General features: G+C 37.5%; 1 protein-coding gene across 3 annotated transcripts in view; it reads left to right on the top strand.

Annotated features, from left to right (window-relative positions):
• Positions 1 to 20,383, top strand: part of LOC127847352 (protein PTHB1-like) — an 88,688-nt gene that overhangs the window by 39,403 nt on the left and 28,902 nt on the right. For all 3 annotated transcript variants that reach the window (XM_052379207.1, XM_052379208.1, XM_052379206.1), the window contains exons 16-20: positions 6,639 to 6,779; positions 8,508 to 8,603; positions 11,556 to 11,728; positions 18,580 to 18,759; positions 20,131 to 20,286. In XM_052379207.1, the coding sequence (XP_052235167.1) occupies positions 6,639 to 6,779; positions 8,508 to 8,603; positions 11,556 to 11,728; positions 18,580 to 18,759; positions 20,131 to 20,286 (746 nt within the window). The remainder of the gene's footprint in view (positions 1 to 6,638; positions 6,780 to 8,507; positions 8,604 to 11,555; positions 11,729 to 18,579; positions 18,760 to 20,130; positions 20,287 to 20,383) is intronic.

The following is a 20,383-nucleotide window of genomic DNA, read 5'->3' on the forward strand; positions in this document are numbered from 1 at the left end:
TCAAAAATGTATTGCCTGATTTCACAAATGGGGTAAATGGTGAAAAAGTATGGTATGAAGTGTTAATTTGATGGACATGGTTTTAATTGCATGAGTAAATGATTTTTTATAGCATATACTTCAAAAGTTGTTTTCATGTAAATGTCTGCTGATTTTGTATAGAGGAGGATGAGAGTAAGTACATGTTCAGTTTAACCCATTTACGCCTAGTCGACTCTCCAATTCCTCTAAATTGGATCAATTTATTTCCGAAATTAGGGATGTCTTGTATATTTATTTCTATATTTAGAATATTTATGCCCCCCTTCGAAGAAGAGGGGGTATATTGCTTTGCTCATGTCGGTCGGTCGGTCGGTAGGTCGGTCGGTCCGTCCACCAGGTGGTTTTCGGATGATAACTCAAGAACGCTTGGGGCTAGGATCATGAAACTTCATGGGTAGGTTGATCATGACTCGCAGATGAACCCTATTGATTTTGAGGTCACTAGGTCAAAGGTCAAGGTCACAGTGATCCGAAATAGTAAAATGGTTTCCGGATGATAACTCAAGAAAGCATACGCCTAGGATCATGAAACTTCATGGGTAGATTGCTCATGACTCGCAGATGACCCCTATTGATTTTGAGGTCACTAGGTCAAAGGTCAAGGTCACGGTGACCCGAAATAGTAAAATGATTTTCGGATGATAATTCAAGAACGCATATGCCTAGGATCATGAAACTTTATAGGTAGATTGATCATGACTTGCAGATGAACCCTATTGATTTTCAGGTCAATAGGTCAAAGGTCAAGGTCACGGTGACCCGAAATAGTAAAATGATTTTCGGATGATAACTCAAGAACGCATATGCCTAGGATCATAAAACTTCATAGGTAGATTGATCATAACTCGCAGATGACCCCTATTGATTTTTAGGTCACAAGGTCAAGGTCATGGTGACCCGAAATAGTAAAATGATTTTCGGATGATAACTCAAGAACGCTTTTGCCTAGTATTATGACACTTCATAGGTTCATTGATCGTGACTTGCAGATGACCCCTATTGATTTCCCGGTCACTAGGTCAAAGGTCAAGGTCACAGTGACAAAAGTCGCATTCACACAATGGCTGCCAGTACAACAGACAGCCCATATGGGGGGCATGCATGTTTTACAAATAGCCCTTGTTCTTACAGAAATTCCTTTAAGCAAACAGCGCAGACCCTAATGAGACGCTTCATCATGCGGCGTCTCATCTGGGTCTACGCTGTTTGCCAAGGCCTTTTTTCTTGACGCTAGGCATAAATAGGTTAATGTTGATGTTACAGTTTTATTGTTGTTGGGAAGTTATGGGACATAAATAACTGTGTATTCAAACATAAGTTTGTATTGTAAGCAAAATGTCTGTGTATTCAAACATGAGTTTTTATTGTTAGCAAAATGTCTGCTAATTCAGACATAAGTATTTATTGTAAGCAAAATGTCAAAATGAATAATGTGAAATTCCATGGGACATTACGACAGTGATTTCTGTATCTTTGGGGGAAAGGTGGCAGGGCCCTTTTGGTGGGGAATTTAAAGACAAAATGGGATTTTTTCAGATCAACAGGATTTCATGTTAAAAATCTATGTTTGTTGTAAAATGTTCATCAAATGCTAAAAATGATGATGATCAAGTCTTGTTTGATAAAAATTGCTTTAATTTTCTTGACAAAAAAGCCTCGACTTAGTCAATATTTGTCAAAATTTAGTCTTTTTTTTTATGCCCCCAAAGGAGGGCTTAGTGATTGGACTGTCCGTCTGTCCATCTGTCTGTCTTTCCGTCACACTTTGCATTTAGGTTTCGCATTTAGGTTTCGAAAATTCTTATAACTTCTATGTCCCTTCACATAGCAACTTGATATTTGGCATGCATGTGTATCTCATGGAGCTGCACATTTTGAGTGGTGAAAGGTCAAGGTCAAATTTCAAGGTCAAATTAAAAAAACATGTATCAAAGCTGCGCAGTAGGGGGCTTTGTGTTTCTGACAAACACATTTCTTGTTTTTCAAAATAAAGCTTACATTAAGATGGTAATTTTAAGGTTATTGAAAGGGATAAATAGGTTCCTTTTGAGCCCTTAAAAATCACTGACAGAGTATTTAATAAGGAATTTAAATTATTAAATTTGAAAAAAATATATTTAGCAATTTGTTTGCTTGTTGAGAGTTGAAAGTATTTGAGCCAGGTTCTTGGAAAACGGAGCCCAATAAATGTTAAGTTTCTTTTGAGATGAGCCTGTGCCGTCTACACAGACTAATCTGGGATAACTCTTCACACACATGCATTATGCACAATTCTCCCAGAACAAGGCTCATCTAGTACTGTTAGCTGTGTATATTTATGTTGTATTCTAGCTGAATTACATAGGTATTTGAAAGCTTTAACATATTTAAAAGTTGTTTATGTTTGTACTGAATATCATTTCACAGTATGTACTCAAAAGACTGCACTATGAATCAAGGCTTTTTTTCCTGATTTTGTGAAGCGGCCCTTGCCCCCTCACTTCTTGAAAAAATGAGTCGCGAACTTGTAAAAATTGTGAAATTCAGTTTGTTAAGAATTAGTATAGTAAAAGCATGTTTAATACTTGCATCTTATTAAAATGTCTCTAAATAATGCATTAAAATATTATTTTCATTGTTTTGACACTTTCTTTCAACAAATAACCACTTACAACAAAATTCTGACTGGTAAACTCTATCTAAAATCATAGAAAAGCCTTACTTCTGTCAATATCTTGTGTCGCTTATGTAAAATATTACGGGCAAAATACATATGGAAATTTAGACATAAAATTACATAAGAATACCACATAGGGATGCGTCTCAAAAAATTTTGCCACACAACATATATATTTCGCGATGCTATTTATGACCTTGAACAAATCAAAAACACTGACATATGCTAAATCACATGTAAATACAAACCTCAGGAAAAATTATATCACTGACATCATAATTGTGTAGCGAATCGCACTAGATATTCTCGCATTATTTGTTTTTCTTCGCAACCGTTCCAGAATTAAGTCATTCCTCAATTATCTCCCCTGAATGCTCATCTTTAGTGGGTATAAGCCGAAGACTGGTTCACAACATAAAGTGACAGTCTTTACCAAACACAATTTACGTGAACATAACCCGTCTTAAATATATTGCCGAATATCAGATTTCTGTCGAATTTATTTGCTTTGATCTTTTCGATATCTTATCGTTATTATTATCCTGACAAATCACAAACGCTTGTTTAAAAAATATTTGTTTTAAACATTATAGTTGGCATCTCTATTCTTCCAGTATTATCGCGTTATTTCAATAACGACACCCTACTGTTTATTTGTCAGAATTCGTGACACATTTTCCATTCGTTCTCAGAAAGAAGTTTTACGTTTGATCATGAGCAATATTTTGGTAAGTTGTCGTTGTTATCCACCAGAAACACATTTATTCACAAAATTTAAAGATATTTCGATCTAACGTTTTAGTCGTTTAGCTTTAACTTGTAACAGTATTTACACCTCGTCTGCTCGCACTTTACCGATATCCCGAAAGGTTACATTTCACTATAATAAGTTTAGGCCTAAAACCACAAAATCCGATACCGTTGGATTTTTCGTACCACAATCTTACGTAAAAAATCTTCCAGATTCGAAATCAACAAAAAACAAGACATTTATAAATTGTCTGCATTATTGATCAAATGTTAAGATATTTGTTGGTTTTCCGTTTTTAGAAGCTGTTCTGCAAAGGCAAGAGCTGGGAATCAAACAATCCATTCTATCTAGCAAAACTGACAGTTTTGGTTTACAGAAATCAACAAAGGAGGGATTCCTGAACTATCAAAATTTCCAAGCTATACACACAGTTATTATCTGTGGTGATCCTTATTGGTTCTGTTGGTTTACTTGGATGGAACATGTGTGAACTTTTATAGAACTTTGAAAAGTCTATATCTGTCTATAAACAAAAATCAGCTATGGTATAATAAGATCAGATGTGCAAACAATGTCAAAGGGTTGTTAAATTAACAATTTGAAGGCAATAATGCTGAAAATAAGATTAAAAAAAATCCTGTCAAATTTGTCAATCAAAATTGATTTGACAAATCACATGATTTTGATTATGTTAAATCAGTGTACTGTATGCTTAATGCAACTGCTTTAGCAAGCTGTCAAGTTGATTGAGACATTTGATGAAACAAACTGTTTCCTGGGTAGACCAGTACTTACTGTAGTGTTTATATGACGTACCATGACGTCGAAAGTCTACAAGACCTACTAGGTAGAACTAGAAATGTACTCGATGTACAATTTTCACTGACCCTTGAGTGTTAGCCAATCAGAAGACACCTTACATCTGTTGCTTTTAGAGATATTTGACATTGAACATTATTATTATTATTTATACCAAATTATGCGACTATCGACCACTTACTCATAGATATTGTGCGTATTTATTAAACATTATTATTAATATAATTTATACCAAATTATGCGACTATCGACCGCTAACTCATAAATATTGTGCGTATTTATTGACCTGGTGGCGGAATTAACCTCTAACTTATGCAAGTTATGGTTATCACAAAATATGACCAACGGGGAGGTTATTATACATTATTTATCCCATTAATGTTTGGTAACTGTTTGGTTACTGTTGGGAATTTCCTACACAGATATGCGCTGAACGGTCGTGATGATCAATAAATACTCACAATATGCTGAATAATTTTAATTTTAAAAAGTTAACCATTGAATCTTCTTCAAATTTGTATATAATCTATTGCAATGCATGAATACTTGAAACTTCTATGGGTTTTTTTTTGGCATTCTGATATTTTTATTCATTTTGTCCTCAGTTAAAAAAGAGATTTTTAACATTTATTCTGAAAAAATCTGAAAGAAAAGCGGCTCAAGAGACAAGTGTTTTGATTGGCTGTGCAGAAAATGTGTACGTCGAAGTACAAACATGTATGTCGAAGTACAAATTGTACTTTGACGTACAAAAATATACTTTGAAGTGTATTTTATATTTGTATGTCGACGTCCAATTATTGTACTTCAATGTACATTTCTCTTTTTACCTTGTAGGTCTTCTTGACTTTCAACCCAAATGGTATGCCATTGTTTGTCTTTAGGGTTATCTAAAGAATGCTCGCACTTAAAGGATCAATACAGAGACATCCCAGTGACTAAGCCAGTTAGCAGACACCCCATCCACTATACCACAGACACCGAACCAGCTATAAAGTCCTGTGGCTAGAAAACAAAAAAATTATAAGATGCTAGATTTTTAAGCTAGGAACATGTAACTCGTTTTAAGATTGATTTTTTTGGATGCATAACTTAATTATTGCAACAATTATAATATTTTGAACACAATCATGTCCATATATTTATGAAAAATACATGGTTATCAAAAAAAATTAAAAAGCCTTTGCCAGTAAATTAGGTAGCACCTATAATCATATTACATCAAATTTTATTTTTGAATTGTGAAATGGCTGTTTTTGACAGTTTTAAGCCTCAAAAGTCCAATTTTCATAGTTGAAAATGACTGTTTTTGTCAAGTATAGTGGCCTTACTAGATTTGTTAAATGTTCTTGTCAAAATTGTAAAATGGCCATTCACGGCCATTATCTTAGAAGGAAAAAAAAGCCCTGTAAACAGAATCACCAAGCATTGCTTCAGGAAGTGAACGATAACTACATAGTCTAGGAAATTATTAAATTGTAAAAAGTTATGCATGTCCTTAAATGTATAGCTAAATTTATCTGTTTTACTGTTTAAATTTGATAAATATATTGGTTTCTAGCAGATCAAATGCACCCATATGCCATGGTATTTTGTCCTTTAGCCATGTGCTTCCCTTCTTTTAAATTATCTTTCTTAAAACTAGTTGAAGAATGTTTTTAAAACTCAAAAAATAATTGTTGATTTTTGTCCACCATGTGCTGTCCGGTTTTCTTCTGCTTACAATAAGCTTCCACGTCTTACACGAGCAATCTATATTTTGTCTTCTAGGTGCTTTCAGGATGTCTTCTGCTTAAATAAAGTTTGTCGATCTATGTCTTCTAGGTTCTGTGAGTATTGCTTCTGCTCGGATAAAGCTTCCACTAAAATTTATGATACACAACCGGTTTATTGTTTGTCGATCAGTGTCTTCTAGAGCTTTCAAGATTTCTTTTGCTCAGATAATGCTTCCACTGAAGTTGATCATGAACAACCAGTATATTGTTGTTGATCTGTGTCTTCTAGGTGCTGTCAAGATTTCTTCTGCTCAGATAAAGCTTCCACTGAAGTTGATCATGAACAACCAGTATATTGTTGTTGATCTGTGTCTTCTAGGTGCTGTCAAAGATTTCTTCTGCTCAAATAAAGCTTCCACTGAAGTTGATCATGGACAACCAGTCTATCGTTTGTTGATCTGTGTCTTCTAGGTGCTGTCAAGATTTCTTATGCTCAAATAAAGCTTCCGCTAAAGTTTATCATGAACAAGCAGTCTATTGTTTATTGATCTGTGTCTTCTAGGTGCTGTTAGGATTGCTTCTATTCAGAAAAAGCTTTTATTGAAGTTGATCATGAACAACCAGTCTATTTTTTATGTTGATCTGTGTGTTCTAGGTGCTGTGAGGATTGCTTCTGCTCAGATAAAGCTTCCACTGAAGTTGATTGTGAAGCCAGTGCTTCCAGTCAAGAACGCGGTCCACAAGATCACCCTGGATACCAACAAGCCACCAGCAAACTTGAATGATATTTTCCCAGGTAATTGAGCTGTGGTCTGGGAAAATGGGGCTTCATGCTTTTGTGGAAATTACTGTTAACTTATCATCAAGTCGTACTTTATGACAATAACCTTAATATGTTTTAGCTTCTCTCATGGAAAACAAGGCTTTATGTTTGTGCGGAAAGTTTATTGTCACTTACCGGTTTCACTGAAGGGGACTTATGGTTTGAGCTCTGTCTGTCTGTCTGTCTGTCTGTCTGTCTGTCTGTCTGTCTGTCTGTCTGTCTGTCTGTCTGTCTGTCTGTCTGTCTGTCAGTCACACTTTTCTGGATCCTGCAATTACTTTTAAAGTTCTTAATATATTTTCATGAAACTTGAAACATGGATAGATGGCAATATGGACATTATGCACGTCATTTCATTTTGTTCCTACGTCAATAATTTTGGTTGCTATGGCAACAAATAGACTAGAAATACTGCTGAAAATGGTGGCTTTCTGGATCCTGCAATAACTTTAAAAGTTCTTAATATTTTTTCATGAAACTTGAAACATGGATAGATGGCAATATGAACATTATGCACGTCATTTCATTTTGTTCCTACCTCAAAAATTCATGGCAACAAATAAAAAAAATCTGACAATGGTGGAATTTCTGACAATGGTGGAGCTGGTAGGGGACTATATTGCTTGGCAATAGTCTTGTTATTTTCATGGTGTCTGACTTGTTAAATCTTAATTAATTGTCCTGAATTACACACATTTAAGCCATTCATAGTGTGTTATGTCAGTTGTTTGCAATCGTATTTGAGCTGATATTAGGGAATACTGGGCTTCATGTATTTGTGTGAAGATTTGTCCCAGATTAGTCTGTGCAGTCTGCAAAGGCCAATCAGGGACGACATTTTTGGCTTTCATGGAATTGTTCATATAAGTTAACTCTTTCAGTGCTGGAACCGAAACGTGAAGGAATTTGCAAACAAATTGGATCCAGATGAGACGCCACAGAACGTGGCGTCTCATCAGGATCCAAACTGTTTGCTATTCTGATAGTATTTCTTGAAAAAATTCGAAGAAAATGCTAATTTTAGAAATTCAGCAGACAACATTTTAGCAGACGACAAATTACCCAGCATGCAAAGGGTTAAGTATCTTCTCAATGATCATCCAGTCTAGGCGTACAATGTCGTCCCTGATTGGCCTGTGCGGACTGCACAGAACGTGGCTCAATTGTTACACTAAGTTTATTGCCTTCACTTGATCAATAAGGTCTTTTTAAAAGTTGGGTTCAATTGTCCGTTGTTTTTTTTAATCTGCCCTAAAAAAACAACAATCTTATCAGTTTTAAGAAATTTACATACTTTATATTACATAGTTATAGTAATTTAAAAGCATTAAATACTTACATAAATGTAAGTCATACATTAACATCATATCCCAGATTGTTGCTTAACCCTTTCCCACTCAGAAGCAGAGTGTAGATGGCTATGTGCAAACAGCATAAAACCAGAACAGCCTGTGAGTAACTCGCAGTATTTTCAGGTTTTATGCTGTTGCTGCTCAAAAGTATATAAGGGTTGGAAATGAAGCATTTCAAACTTGAATTTAGTAAGGTCTTAAATTAAATCTAACTTTCTTAAAGGCTACAAATGCGTCAAAATACATATGCTCTGTGAAAAGGGGGTTTAATGCATGTGCGTAAAGTGTCGTCCCTGATTAGCTTGTGCAGTCCTGTGTAAAGGCTTAATTGAATAAACTTCTCTTGCAGACTTGCTGGGTGACAATGCAGGGGGTCAGGGGTTGGCTCTCGGTTTCCAGTATTTCGGAGGACCTGTGGTCACTGTACTGGCTTCAAAAACATCGAGTGAGTACCACCATTACTTTGTGCTGAGAAAATAGACATAGTAGCCTGGCTCTGCATACTGTGCTTAATGAATGTGCTTAGAAGTGTTTCCCCATATTAGCCTGTGCAGTTTGCACAGGCTAATCAGGGATAATACTTTCTGCCTAAAGTTGAATCTTGCTTAAAAGATACCTCCTTTAAACAAAACAATCTATTAAAGCAGAAAGTGTTGTAACTGATTAGCTTGTGCAGACTGCAAATGCTAATCTAGGATGACCTTTTGTGCACATGCATTAACCCTTTCCCACTCAGAAACAAAGTGAAAATTGCTATGTGCAAACAGCATAAAACCAGAACAGCCTGCGAGTAACTCGCAGTCTGTCCAGGTTTTATGCTGTTTGCTGCTTATCAATACCTTAGGGTTGGAAATGAAGCCTTTAAAATTTAAATCTAGTAAGAAAGTTCTTTAATTTAATTTAACTTTTTAAGGGACTACAAATGCATTAAAATACGTATCTAAGGGTACAGGGTTAAGCTTGTTGTCAAAGAACAAGACCCATAGTTGTATTCTACACTTGCCTGGTGTTTAATTTATCCATCACTTTCACATCTCTATGTCTTAATTTAAAATATAAACACATTGTATTATATGCTTTTTAGTGGAATATAGAATTTTAATGGAGAAAATCTGTGAAAATATAAGAAAATTGAAATATTTTTTCATTAATTACATCTATTCAGAGTTAGTAAATTTTCCTGACAAATCAATATGCATGTTTAATTTTTCATTGAAATTATTTTTCTACATAATTCCATGAAAGATTATTAATTGTTCCTTGTATATCATAACAACGCCCACTCTGTTTTGCTGCATGCTTGTCACTGGTTTACAGAGTAGTATTCAAATATACAAGCAATTGGCGTGTTATTTAATATATTGGCCATGCTCTGCATAAAGTGTCTTCCCATATTAGCCTGTGCAGTCCGCATAGGCTAATCAGGGACGACACTTTCCGCTTTTATGATATTTTTCGTTTCAAGAAAGTCTCTTCTTAGCGAAAATCCAGTTTAGGCGGAAAGTGTTGTCCCTGATTAGCCTATGCAGACTGCACAGGCTAATCTGGGACAACACTTTACGCACATGCATTAAACCCCCTTTTCACAGAGAGGGCTCATATATTTGATATGTATATACCACTGTTACACAGAGTTAAGAAAAAATACTTATAAGCTGTACTTTTTATATCAACTCATCTGTATATAAATTCCACAAGTTACTACTTTCATGTGACAAATCAATAATTAATAATATGTGTACATTTATCAAAGAAGCTTTTCTTCAAAGAAATGCAATTCTTAATAACACTGTTACTTTATAGATAAACTTCAGTACTGCCTTGATAGAACCTAGGTGTTCTAACCATCCATTTTTTAACCAGGTTTTCCGAAGGAAAAAACTGGTTATTAGATTGGCGAATGCGGGCGGGCTGGCTGGCTGGCGGGCTGGCGGGCGGGCGGAACAAGCTTGTCCGGGCCATAACTATGTCGTTCATTGTCATATTTTAAAATCATTTGGCACATTTGTTCACCATCATTGGACGGTGTGTCGCGCGAAATAATTACGTCGATATCTCCAAGGTCAAGGTCACACTTTGAGTTCAAAGGTCAAAATTGGCAATAAATGAGCTTGTCTGGGCCATAACTATGTCATTCATTGTGAGATTTTACAATTATTTGGCACATTTGTTCACCATCATGGGACGGTGTGTCGCACGAAAGAATCACGTCAATATCTTCCAATGTCAAGGTCACCAGAACTTAAAATATATTTATTTTGAAACAAACTTACAAAGGGGGTTAATTTTGTTTGTTCATTTCAAAAGTTCAGTTTGAGTTGTCTCCCTTAATCAGATTTTTTTTCACAATGAAAACCTGGTTTTGTGACAATTTTGTCCCTTGTTTTATCATGCTCCCCCAAAAAATTTGGGGGGAGCATATAGTCGCCGCTTCGTCTGTCCGTGGGTGTGTCCGTCCGTCCGTGCACAATTTTTGTCCGGGCGATTTCTCAGCAATTAATGACTTGAATTCAATTCAACTTTATGGGAAGCTTCACTATCAAGAGGAGATGTGCATATTATCAGCCGGTTCAGGTCGGATGATTTTTCACAGAGTTATGGCCCTTTGAAATTTTCCATTAACTGTACATATAGTGCAATTCTTGTCCGGCTATTTCTCAGCAACTTATGACTGGAACTTCAATGAAACTTTATGGGAAGCATCACTACCAAGAGGAGATGTGCATAGAGTTATGGCCCTTTGAAATTTTCCATTGTACATATAGTGCAATTCTTGTCAGAGCTATTTCTCAGCAACTTATTACGGGAATTCAATGAAACTTTATGGGAAGCTTCACTACCAACAGGAGATGTGCATCTTATCAGCCGGTTATGGTTGGATGATTTTATACAGAGTTATGGCCCTTTGAAATTTTCTATAAACTGTACATATAGTGCAATTCTTTTCCTGGCTATTTCTCCCAAACTACTGACTGGAATTCAATGAAGCTTTATGGGAAGCTTAACTACCTTGAGGAGTTGGGCATGTTATTTTTGGGTTCTGGTTAGATGATTTATTTAGAGAGTTATGGCCCTTTGAAATTTTTAAGTTGCTAAACCATCCATCGTATTATTTTGTCCAAAGTTATGCCCCTCAAGACGTTTCCTTTTATCTGAATATATAGTGCAATATTGTGACCAAAAAAAACTTTGGGGAGCATAACCCGTCTCTGACGGTTTCTTGTTTGTATTTGTATTCTTTATTATCGATTATTATTTGTTATTTAATGTTATTTTCTTATGCCTTGTTACGTGACTAATGTTTTTATTTAAGCATGAAGACGATGTTCATTTGTATACATCTTAATAAACTTGTCTGTCTGTCTTTTATCTGTTTATATTCTATGTTTCTCTTCAGATCGTTATCGACTGCAGTGTGACCTATTCGAAGGACTGTGGTATGTAACCCGTGAGCTCGCGTTGCGCCTCACCAACCACTTCAACAAGGGCAAGGTCGGGGGCTTCAGTGTGTACTTCAGTGGCCAGGTCCCACTCAACGACTACTTTGACATCATTGAGACACATTATGAGGTGAGAAACATAGAGATATGTCACAGTGGCCAGGTTCCACTCAACCACTACTTTGATATCATTGAGACTCATAATGAGGTGAGAAACATAGAGATATGTCAGAGTGGCCAGGTCCCACTCAATGACTTCTTTAATATCATTGAGACACATTATGATGTGAGAAACATAGAGATATGTCACGGTGGCCAGGTCCCACTCAAGGACTTCTTAAATATCATTGAGACACATTATGATATGAGAAACATAGAGATATGTCACAGTGGCCAGGTCCCACTCAACGACTACTTTGATAGCATTGAGACACATTATGAGGTGAAAAACATAGTGATACGTCACAGTGGCCAGGTCCCACTCAACGACTACTTTGATAGCATTGAGACACATTATGAGGTGAGAAACATAGGGATACGTCACGGTGGCCAGGTCCCACGCAACAACTACACTTCAACACCATTATTTCGAAGTCGTCGGAACTGTTAAAAAAAACTTCGGATTAACGATAATTCGAAATAAACATTTGACAGGCTTAGATTTCTTTGATTGATTCTGTAAAAATAAAATGTTGTGGAATTCGTATGGTTCGGTTACACAATACTATTAATAATTGTTGTATTTAAAACGTAAACTAGTCATAAAGGAATAAAACGATTCTTTTTCTGCTTTTTTTTTTTCTCTTATTAACAAAGATATAAAATATAATGAATAGCACAAATTATCAAATTAACACGCTACGTGCATACGACAAAATTGTAATTATCGGCTTTTGATAGGCCACGCTCAGACGACAAAGGTGTGAATTTACGCTCAGTGTTTTGCAGTTTTGACTTCAGATTAAAGATTGATAATTAGGTGCGAATTAACGTGTTGGGACCGACAGAATCACTTCGAATTAGCGATTTCTTCGGTTTAACGAAGTTCGGATTAACAATGAAATTTTACATAAAACAAAGAATAACTCAAATTGGGACCCGAAAAATACTTCGAAATAACGGTGACTTCGGATTATCGGTGTTCGAAATAACGGTGATGAAGTGTACTTTGATATCATTGAGATGCATTATGAGGTGAGAAACATAAAAATATGGCCAGGTGGCCAGGTCCCACTCAAGGACTACTTTGATATCATTGAAACTCATTATGAGGTGAGAAACATAGAGATATGGCCAGGTCCCACTCAACGACTTCTTTGATATCATTGAGACTCATAATGAGGTGAGAAACATAGAGATATGTCACAGTGGCCAGGTCCCACTCAACAAATACTTTGATATCACTGAGAATCATTATGAGGTGAGAAACATAGACATATGGCCAGGTCCCACTCAACGACTACTTTGATATCATTGAAACTCATTATGAGGTGAGAAACATAGAGATATGGCCAGGTCCCACTCAACGACTTCTTTGATATCATTGAGACTCGTTATGAGGTGAGAAACATAGAGATATGGCCAGGTCCCACTCAACGACTACTTTGATATCATTGAAGCACGTTATGAGGTGAGAAACATAGAGATATGGCCAGGTCCCACTAAACGACTTCTTTGACATCATTGAGACTCATAGTGAGGTGAGAAACATAGAGATATGTCAGAGTGGCCAGGTCCCACTCAACAACTACTTTGATATCATTGAGACACATAATGAGGTGAGAAACATAGAGATATGTCAGAGTGGCCAAGTCCCACTCAACGACTACTTTGATATCATTGGGACGCATTATGAGGTGAGAAACATAGAGATATGGCCAGGTCCCACTCAACGACTACTTTGATATCATTGAGACTCATAATGAGGTGAGAAACATAGACATATGGCCAGGTCCCACTCAACGACTACTTTGATATCATTGAAACTCATTATGAGGTGAGAAACATAGTGATGTGGCCGGGTCCCACTCAACGACTACTTTGATATCATTGAGACTCATAATGAGAAGAGAAACATAGAGATATGGCCAATGGCCAGGTCCCACTGAACAACTACTTTGATATCATTGAGACACATTATGAGGTGAGAAACATAGAGATATGTCAGAGTGGTCAGGTCCCACTCAACGACTACTTTGATATCATTGAGACTCATTATGAGGTGAGAAACATAGAGATATGTCACAGTGGCCAGGTCCCACTCAACGACTACTTTGATATCATTTAGACACATTATGAGGTGAGAAACATAGAGATATGTCACAGTGGTCAGATACTCAACGACTACTTTGACATCATTTAGACACATTATAAGGTGAGAAACATAGAGATATGTCACAGTGGCCAGGTCCCACTCAACGACTACTTTGATATCATTGAGACACATTATGAGGTGAGAAACATAGAGATATGCCCAGGTCCCACTCAACAACTTCTTTGATATCATTGAGACACATTCTGAGGTGAGAAACATAGAGATATGTCACAGTTGCCAGGTCCCACTCAACAACTACTTTGATATCATTGAAAAACATTATGAGGTGAGAAACATAGAGATATGTCACAGTGACCAGGTCCCACTCAACAACTACTTTGATATCATTGAGACTCATTATGAGGTGAGAAACATAGAGATACATCATAGTGGCCAGGTCCCACTCAACAACTACTTTGATATCATTGAGACTCATTATGAGGTGAGAAACATAGAGATACCTCATAGTGGCCAGGTCCCACTGAACGACTACTTTAATATCATTGAGATGCATTATGAGGTGAGAAACATAGAGATATGGCCAGGTCCCACTCAACGACTACTTTGATATCATTGAAACACATTATAAGGTGAGAAACATAGAGATATGTCACAGTGGCCAGGTCCCACTGAACGACTACTTTGATATCATTGAGACACATTATGAGGTGAGAAACATAGAGATATGGCCAGGTCCCACTCAACGACTACTTTGATATCATTGAAACACATTATCAGGTGAGAAACATAGAGATATGTCATAGTGGCCAGGTCCCACTGAACGACTACTTTGATAGCATTGAGACGCATTATAAGGTGAGAAACATAGAGATATGTCACAGTGGCCAGGTCCCACTCAACAAATACTTTGATATCATTGAAACACATTATGAGGTGAGAAACATAGAGATATGTTACAGTAGCCAGGTCCCACTCAACGACTACTTTGATATCATTGAGACACATTATGAGGTGAGAAACATAGAGCTATGGCCAGGTCCCACTCAACGACTACTTTGATATCATTGAGACTCATTATGAGGTGAGAAACATAGAGATATGTCACAGTACCCAGGTCCCACGCAACGACTACTTTGATATCATTGAAAAACATTATGAGATGAGAAACATAGAGATATGTCACAGTGACCAGGTCCCACTCAACGACTTCTTTGACATCATTGAGACACATTATGAGGTGAGAAACATAGAGATATGTCATACTGGCCAGGCCCCACTCTTCGACTACTTTGATATCATTGAAACAAATTATGAGGTGAGAAACATAGAGATATGTCACAGTTGCCAGGTCCCACTCAACGACTTCTTTGACATCATTGAGACACATTATGAGGTGAGAAACATAGAGATATGTCACAGTGGCCAGGTCCTACTCAACAAATACTTTGATATCGTTGAGATGCATTATGAGGTGAGAAACATAGAGATATGGCTAGGTGGCCAGGTCCCACTCAAAGACTTCTTTGATATCATTGAGACACATTATGAGGTGAGAAACATAGAGATATGTCACAGTGGCCAGGTCCCACTCAACGACTACTTTGATATCATAGAGACGCATTATGAGGTGAGAAAAATAGAGATATGGCCAGGTCCCACTCAACAACTACTTTGATATCATTGAGACTCTATGAGGTGAGGAACATAGAGATATGGCCAGGTCCCACTCAATGACTTCTTTGATATCATTGAGACTCATTATGAGGTGAGAAACATAGAGATATGGCCATGTCCCACTCAACGACTACTTTGATATCATTGAGACGCATTATAAGGTGAGAAACATAAAGATATGTCACAGTGGCCAGGTCCCACTCAACGACTTCTTTGATACCATTGAGACTCATAATGAGGTGAGAAACATAGAGATATGTCACAGTGGCCAGGTCCCACTCAACGACTACTTTGATGTCATTGAGACTCATAATGAGGTGAGGAACATAAAGATATGTCACAGTGGCCAGGTCCCACTCAACCACTACTTTGATATCATTGAGACTCATTATAAGGTGAGAAACATAGAGATATTTCACAGTGGCCAGGTCCCACTCAACGACTTCTTTGATATCATTGAGACTCATTATGAGGTGAGAAACATAAAGATATGTCACAGTGGCCAGGTCCCACTGAACAACTACTTTGATATCATTTAGACTCTTTATGAGGTGAGAAACATAGAGATATGGCCAGGTCCCACTCAATGACTTCTTTGATATCATTGAGACTCATTATGAGTTGGGAAACATAGAGATATGGCCATGTCCCACACAACGACTACTTTTATATCATTAAGACACATTATGAGGTGAGAAACATAGAGATATGGCCAGGTCCCACTAAACGACTTCTTTGACATCATTGAGACTCATTATGAGGTGAGAAACATAGAGATATGTCACAGTGGCCAGGTCCCACTCAACGACTACTTTGATAGCATTGAGACTCATTATTAGGTGAGAAACATAGAGATATGGCCAGGTCCCACTTAACGACTACTTTGATATCATTAAGACACATTATGAGGTGAGAAACATTGAGATATGTCACAGTGGCCAGGTCCCACGCAACGACTTCTTTGATATCATTGAGACTCATTATGAGGTGAGAAACATCAAGATATGGCCAGGTCCCACTCAACGACTACTTTGATATCATGGAGACTCTATGAGGTGAGAAACATAGAGATATGTCACAGTGACCAGGTCCCACTCAACGACTTCTTTGACATCATTGAGACACATTATGAGGTGAGAAACATAGAGATATGTCATACTGGCCAGGCCCCACTCAACGACTACTTTGATATCATTGAAGCACGTTATGAGGTGAGAAACATAGAGATATGTCATACTGGCCAGGCCCCACTCAACGACTACTTTGATATCATTGAAGCACATTATGAGGTGAGAAACATAGAGATATGTCACAGTGGCCAGGTCCCACTCAACGACTTCTTTGACATCATTGAGACACATTATGAGGTGAGAAACATAGAGATATGTCATACTGGCCAGGCCCCACTCAACGACTACTTTGACATCATTGAGACTCATTATGAGGTGAGAAACATAGAGATATTTCACAGTGGCCAGGTCCCACTCAACGACTACTTTGATATCATTGAAGCACGTTATGAGGTGAGAAACATAGAGATATGTCAGAGTGGCCAGGTCCCACTCAACAACTACTTTGATATCATTGAGACACATTATGAGGTGAGAAACATAGAGATATGTCACAGTTGCCAGGTCCCACTCAACGACTTCTTTGATATCATTGAGACACATTATGAGGTGAGAAACATAGAGATATGTCACAGTTGCCAGGTCCCACTCAACAACTACTTTGATATCATTGAGACACATTATGAGGTGAGAAACATAGAGATATGTCACAGTGGCCAGGTCCCACTCAACGACTACTTTGATATCATTGAGACTCATTATGAGGTGAGAAAACATAGAGATATGTCAGATACACTGTTTATGGCCCCAGTAGGGTGGCATATAGCAAGTGCACTAACTGTCCATCCGTCTGTCTGTTTGTCTGGCAACTCGGCACAAATGTAAACCATCATAGGACAATATGTCATATGATAAAAAAACAGTCTCCTACCTACAAGGTCAAGGTCACGCTTTAAGAATAAAGGTTAAATTTGACCTTAAGGCAGCTTGTTTTAGACATAATGGAGTTTTAAGACAACAGTTGAATGTGGGGTATCTGCCGTATGGACACATGTCTTGTTAAAAGAGCTTTTCTCAAAAAAGTGTCTAGTCTGATATTATATGGACTGTGCTCTGTGAAAAGGGGGCTTAATGCATGTGCACAGTGTTGCCATAGATTAGCCTGTGCAGTATCCACAGTCTAATCAGGGATGACACTTTCTGCTTTTATTTTTAGATTAAAGAAAATCGCTTCTTAGCAAAATCCAGTTTAGGCGGAAGTGTTGGGGTGAGAAGTGTAAGGACTGCACAGGCTAATCTGGGACGGCACTTTACACTCATGCATTAAACCCCTTTTTCACAGAGCGCAGCTTATATCTATTATTATTTGATGAGTATCATATTCCTGGGAATGCAAAAAAAATGTGTTATATCTTGGCCTTACCGTCTGTAATGTAACAAAGCAGCTTAAAACTAAACACTGATATTAAAGAAACATAATATAATGTAAATAATGTATAATTAACACCCAACTGAGCAGCTTTACACAGATTTCACCCCATAACCAATAGGCGCCGGCATAAAATCCTCTATTTAGAAGTCGTGCTGTATCGGAAGAAGAATAATGCAGCAAAAAGAAAAGTCTGCATTTCTTAGGGATGGAAATTTATTGATGTTCGCTCCAAGTTTTTCAATGACTTAAAGGTGTTTGTAAGGTAGAAATAATTTCACAACAAATAGCTGTAAGCTTAATAAAAAAAATGTACAGATGTTCATTTACTAATTAACACTTAAAAGGTAAAAAAAACTCAGTATATGACCTAGTTCATCTCGCAGAAAGTGTCTCACTTTAAGTTCAAATATATATTTATTTAAAAAAAAGAAAAAAAGAATTGTTCAATGACTAAAAAATAAGTGTTTAGTTTATTTTCAAACTGCTTATCCCAATTTTAAATTTTAAACATTCTCAATGGAAATTTTCAGCACAGGGTAAATGCGGAGAATTGCAAGGAGATGCTGGCACAGCGCGCAGCCCAGTTCCGCGTGATACAGCGCAGGCTGCTGACCAGATTCAAGGACAAGACGCCAGCACCGCTACAGAACCTTGACACCCTGTTGGAGGGCACGTACAGACAGCTGATCCACCTGGCTGAGACCATACAGGTAGGGGTTGTCTTCTCCTCTTCCATTGAAGTGTAAATTGTCTTCCCTGATGAGTCTGTGCAGACTGCACAGGCTAATCTTGGATGACACTTTTTATGAATTATGAGACCATAGGGGTTGTCTTAACATTTTTATATGAGCCCTTTTCTGGAGGGTTTGTTTTATCCTGTGCATTGTATGCATTGTATCCAACTATTCACAAAGCAAAAAGTAGACTGAGAAAGTGCTTTTGTTTACCGTAGGGATTGGGCAGGGACCCTTTGGAAAAAGCATTTACTTTTGACTTTAATTGGGAAATTAATATTGTTGATGTTGGTCTAATAAATACTTAAGCATTGAGAAGAAAAGTATTTTCAATATTTACTTTTAAGGTTTAACCTATAGAGTCATTTAATCAGATAAACCTAATTTTGTTTGAAAACTTTAATTGGGAAATTTAGCTTGTAATTTGTGAAAAAATTACTTTTTTGACATTTGAAAAGATGAGTACCACCAACTGAATGACCTCACACCATACAGGTAGTTTTTTTCCCTCTTCTTTATATGATTTTGGTTTTAGGGCATGATGCATGCGGGTGAAGTACCATTTCAGATTAGCCTGTGAAGGCTGCACAGGCTAATCAGGTATGACACTTTCTGACTTACCTGGATTTTTGTTTTAGGAGGGACTTAGTTGAAATTAAAAATTCCATTTAAGCGTACAGATTAGCCTGTGCTGATAAGCCTCTATACACACATTGCTTGCAGGAAAATGACATCCATCTGTGCTGATAACCCTCTATACACACATTGCTTGCAGGAGAATGACATCCATCTGTGCTGATAACCCTCTATACACACATTGCTTGCAGGAGAATGACATCCGTCTGTGCTGATAACCCTCTATACACACATTACTTGCAGGAGAATGACATTCATCTGTGCTGATAACCCTCTATACACACATTCCTTGCAGGAGAATGACATCCATCTGTGCTGATAACCCTCTATACACACATTGCTTGCAGGAGAATGACATCCTTCTGTGCTGATAACCCTCTATACACACATTGCTTGCAGGAGAATGACATCCATCTGTGCTGGTAACCCTCTATACACACATTGCTTGCAGGAGAATGACATCCTTCTGTGCTGATAACCCTCTATACACACATTCCTTGCAGGAGAATGACATCCGTCTGTGCTGATAACCCTCTATACACACATTCCTTGCAGGAGAATGACATCCTTCTGTGCTGATAACCCTCTATACACACATTCCTTGCAGGAGAATGACATCCTTCTGTGCTGATTACCCTCTATACACACATTGCCTGCAGGAGAATGACATCCATCTGTGCTGATAACCCTCTATACACACATTCCTTGCAGGAGAATGACATCCATCTGGAGGTGGCCTCCAACGCGCTGTGCTGCGCCACGAACCTGTTCAACTTCATCCTAAAGCTGTGGACCAACATGTCTGAGGAGGAGTTTGCTGTGCTGCAGGCCAGTGTCACTCCATTGGTAGTGGACACACTGGAGGCGGTAGGTGGAGCCATTGTAGTTGTTTACGTCGGAAAACGATTTTGTGAAAGAGATTTAACCCATATACTGTGAAACAATTTATTTTCGTCAGCACAAA

Source organism: Dreissena polymorpha, chromosome 10 (genome assembly GCF_020536995.1).
Source record: "Dreissena polymorpha isolate Duluth1 chromosome 10, UMN_Dpol_1.0, whole genome shotgun sequence".
Taxonomy (NCBI): Eukaryota; Metazoa; Mollusca; class Bivalvia; order Myida; family Dreissenidae; genus Dreissena; species Dreissena polymorpha.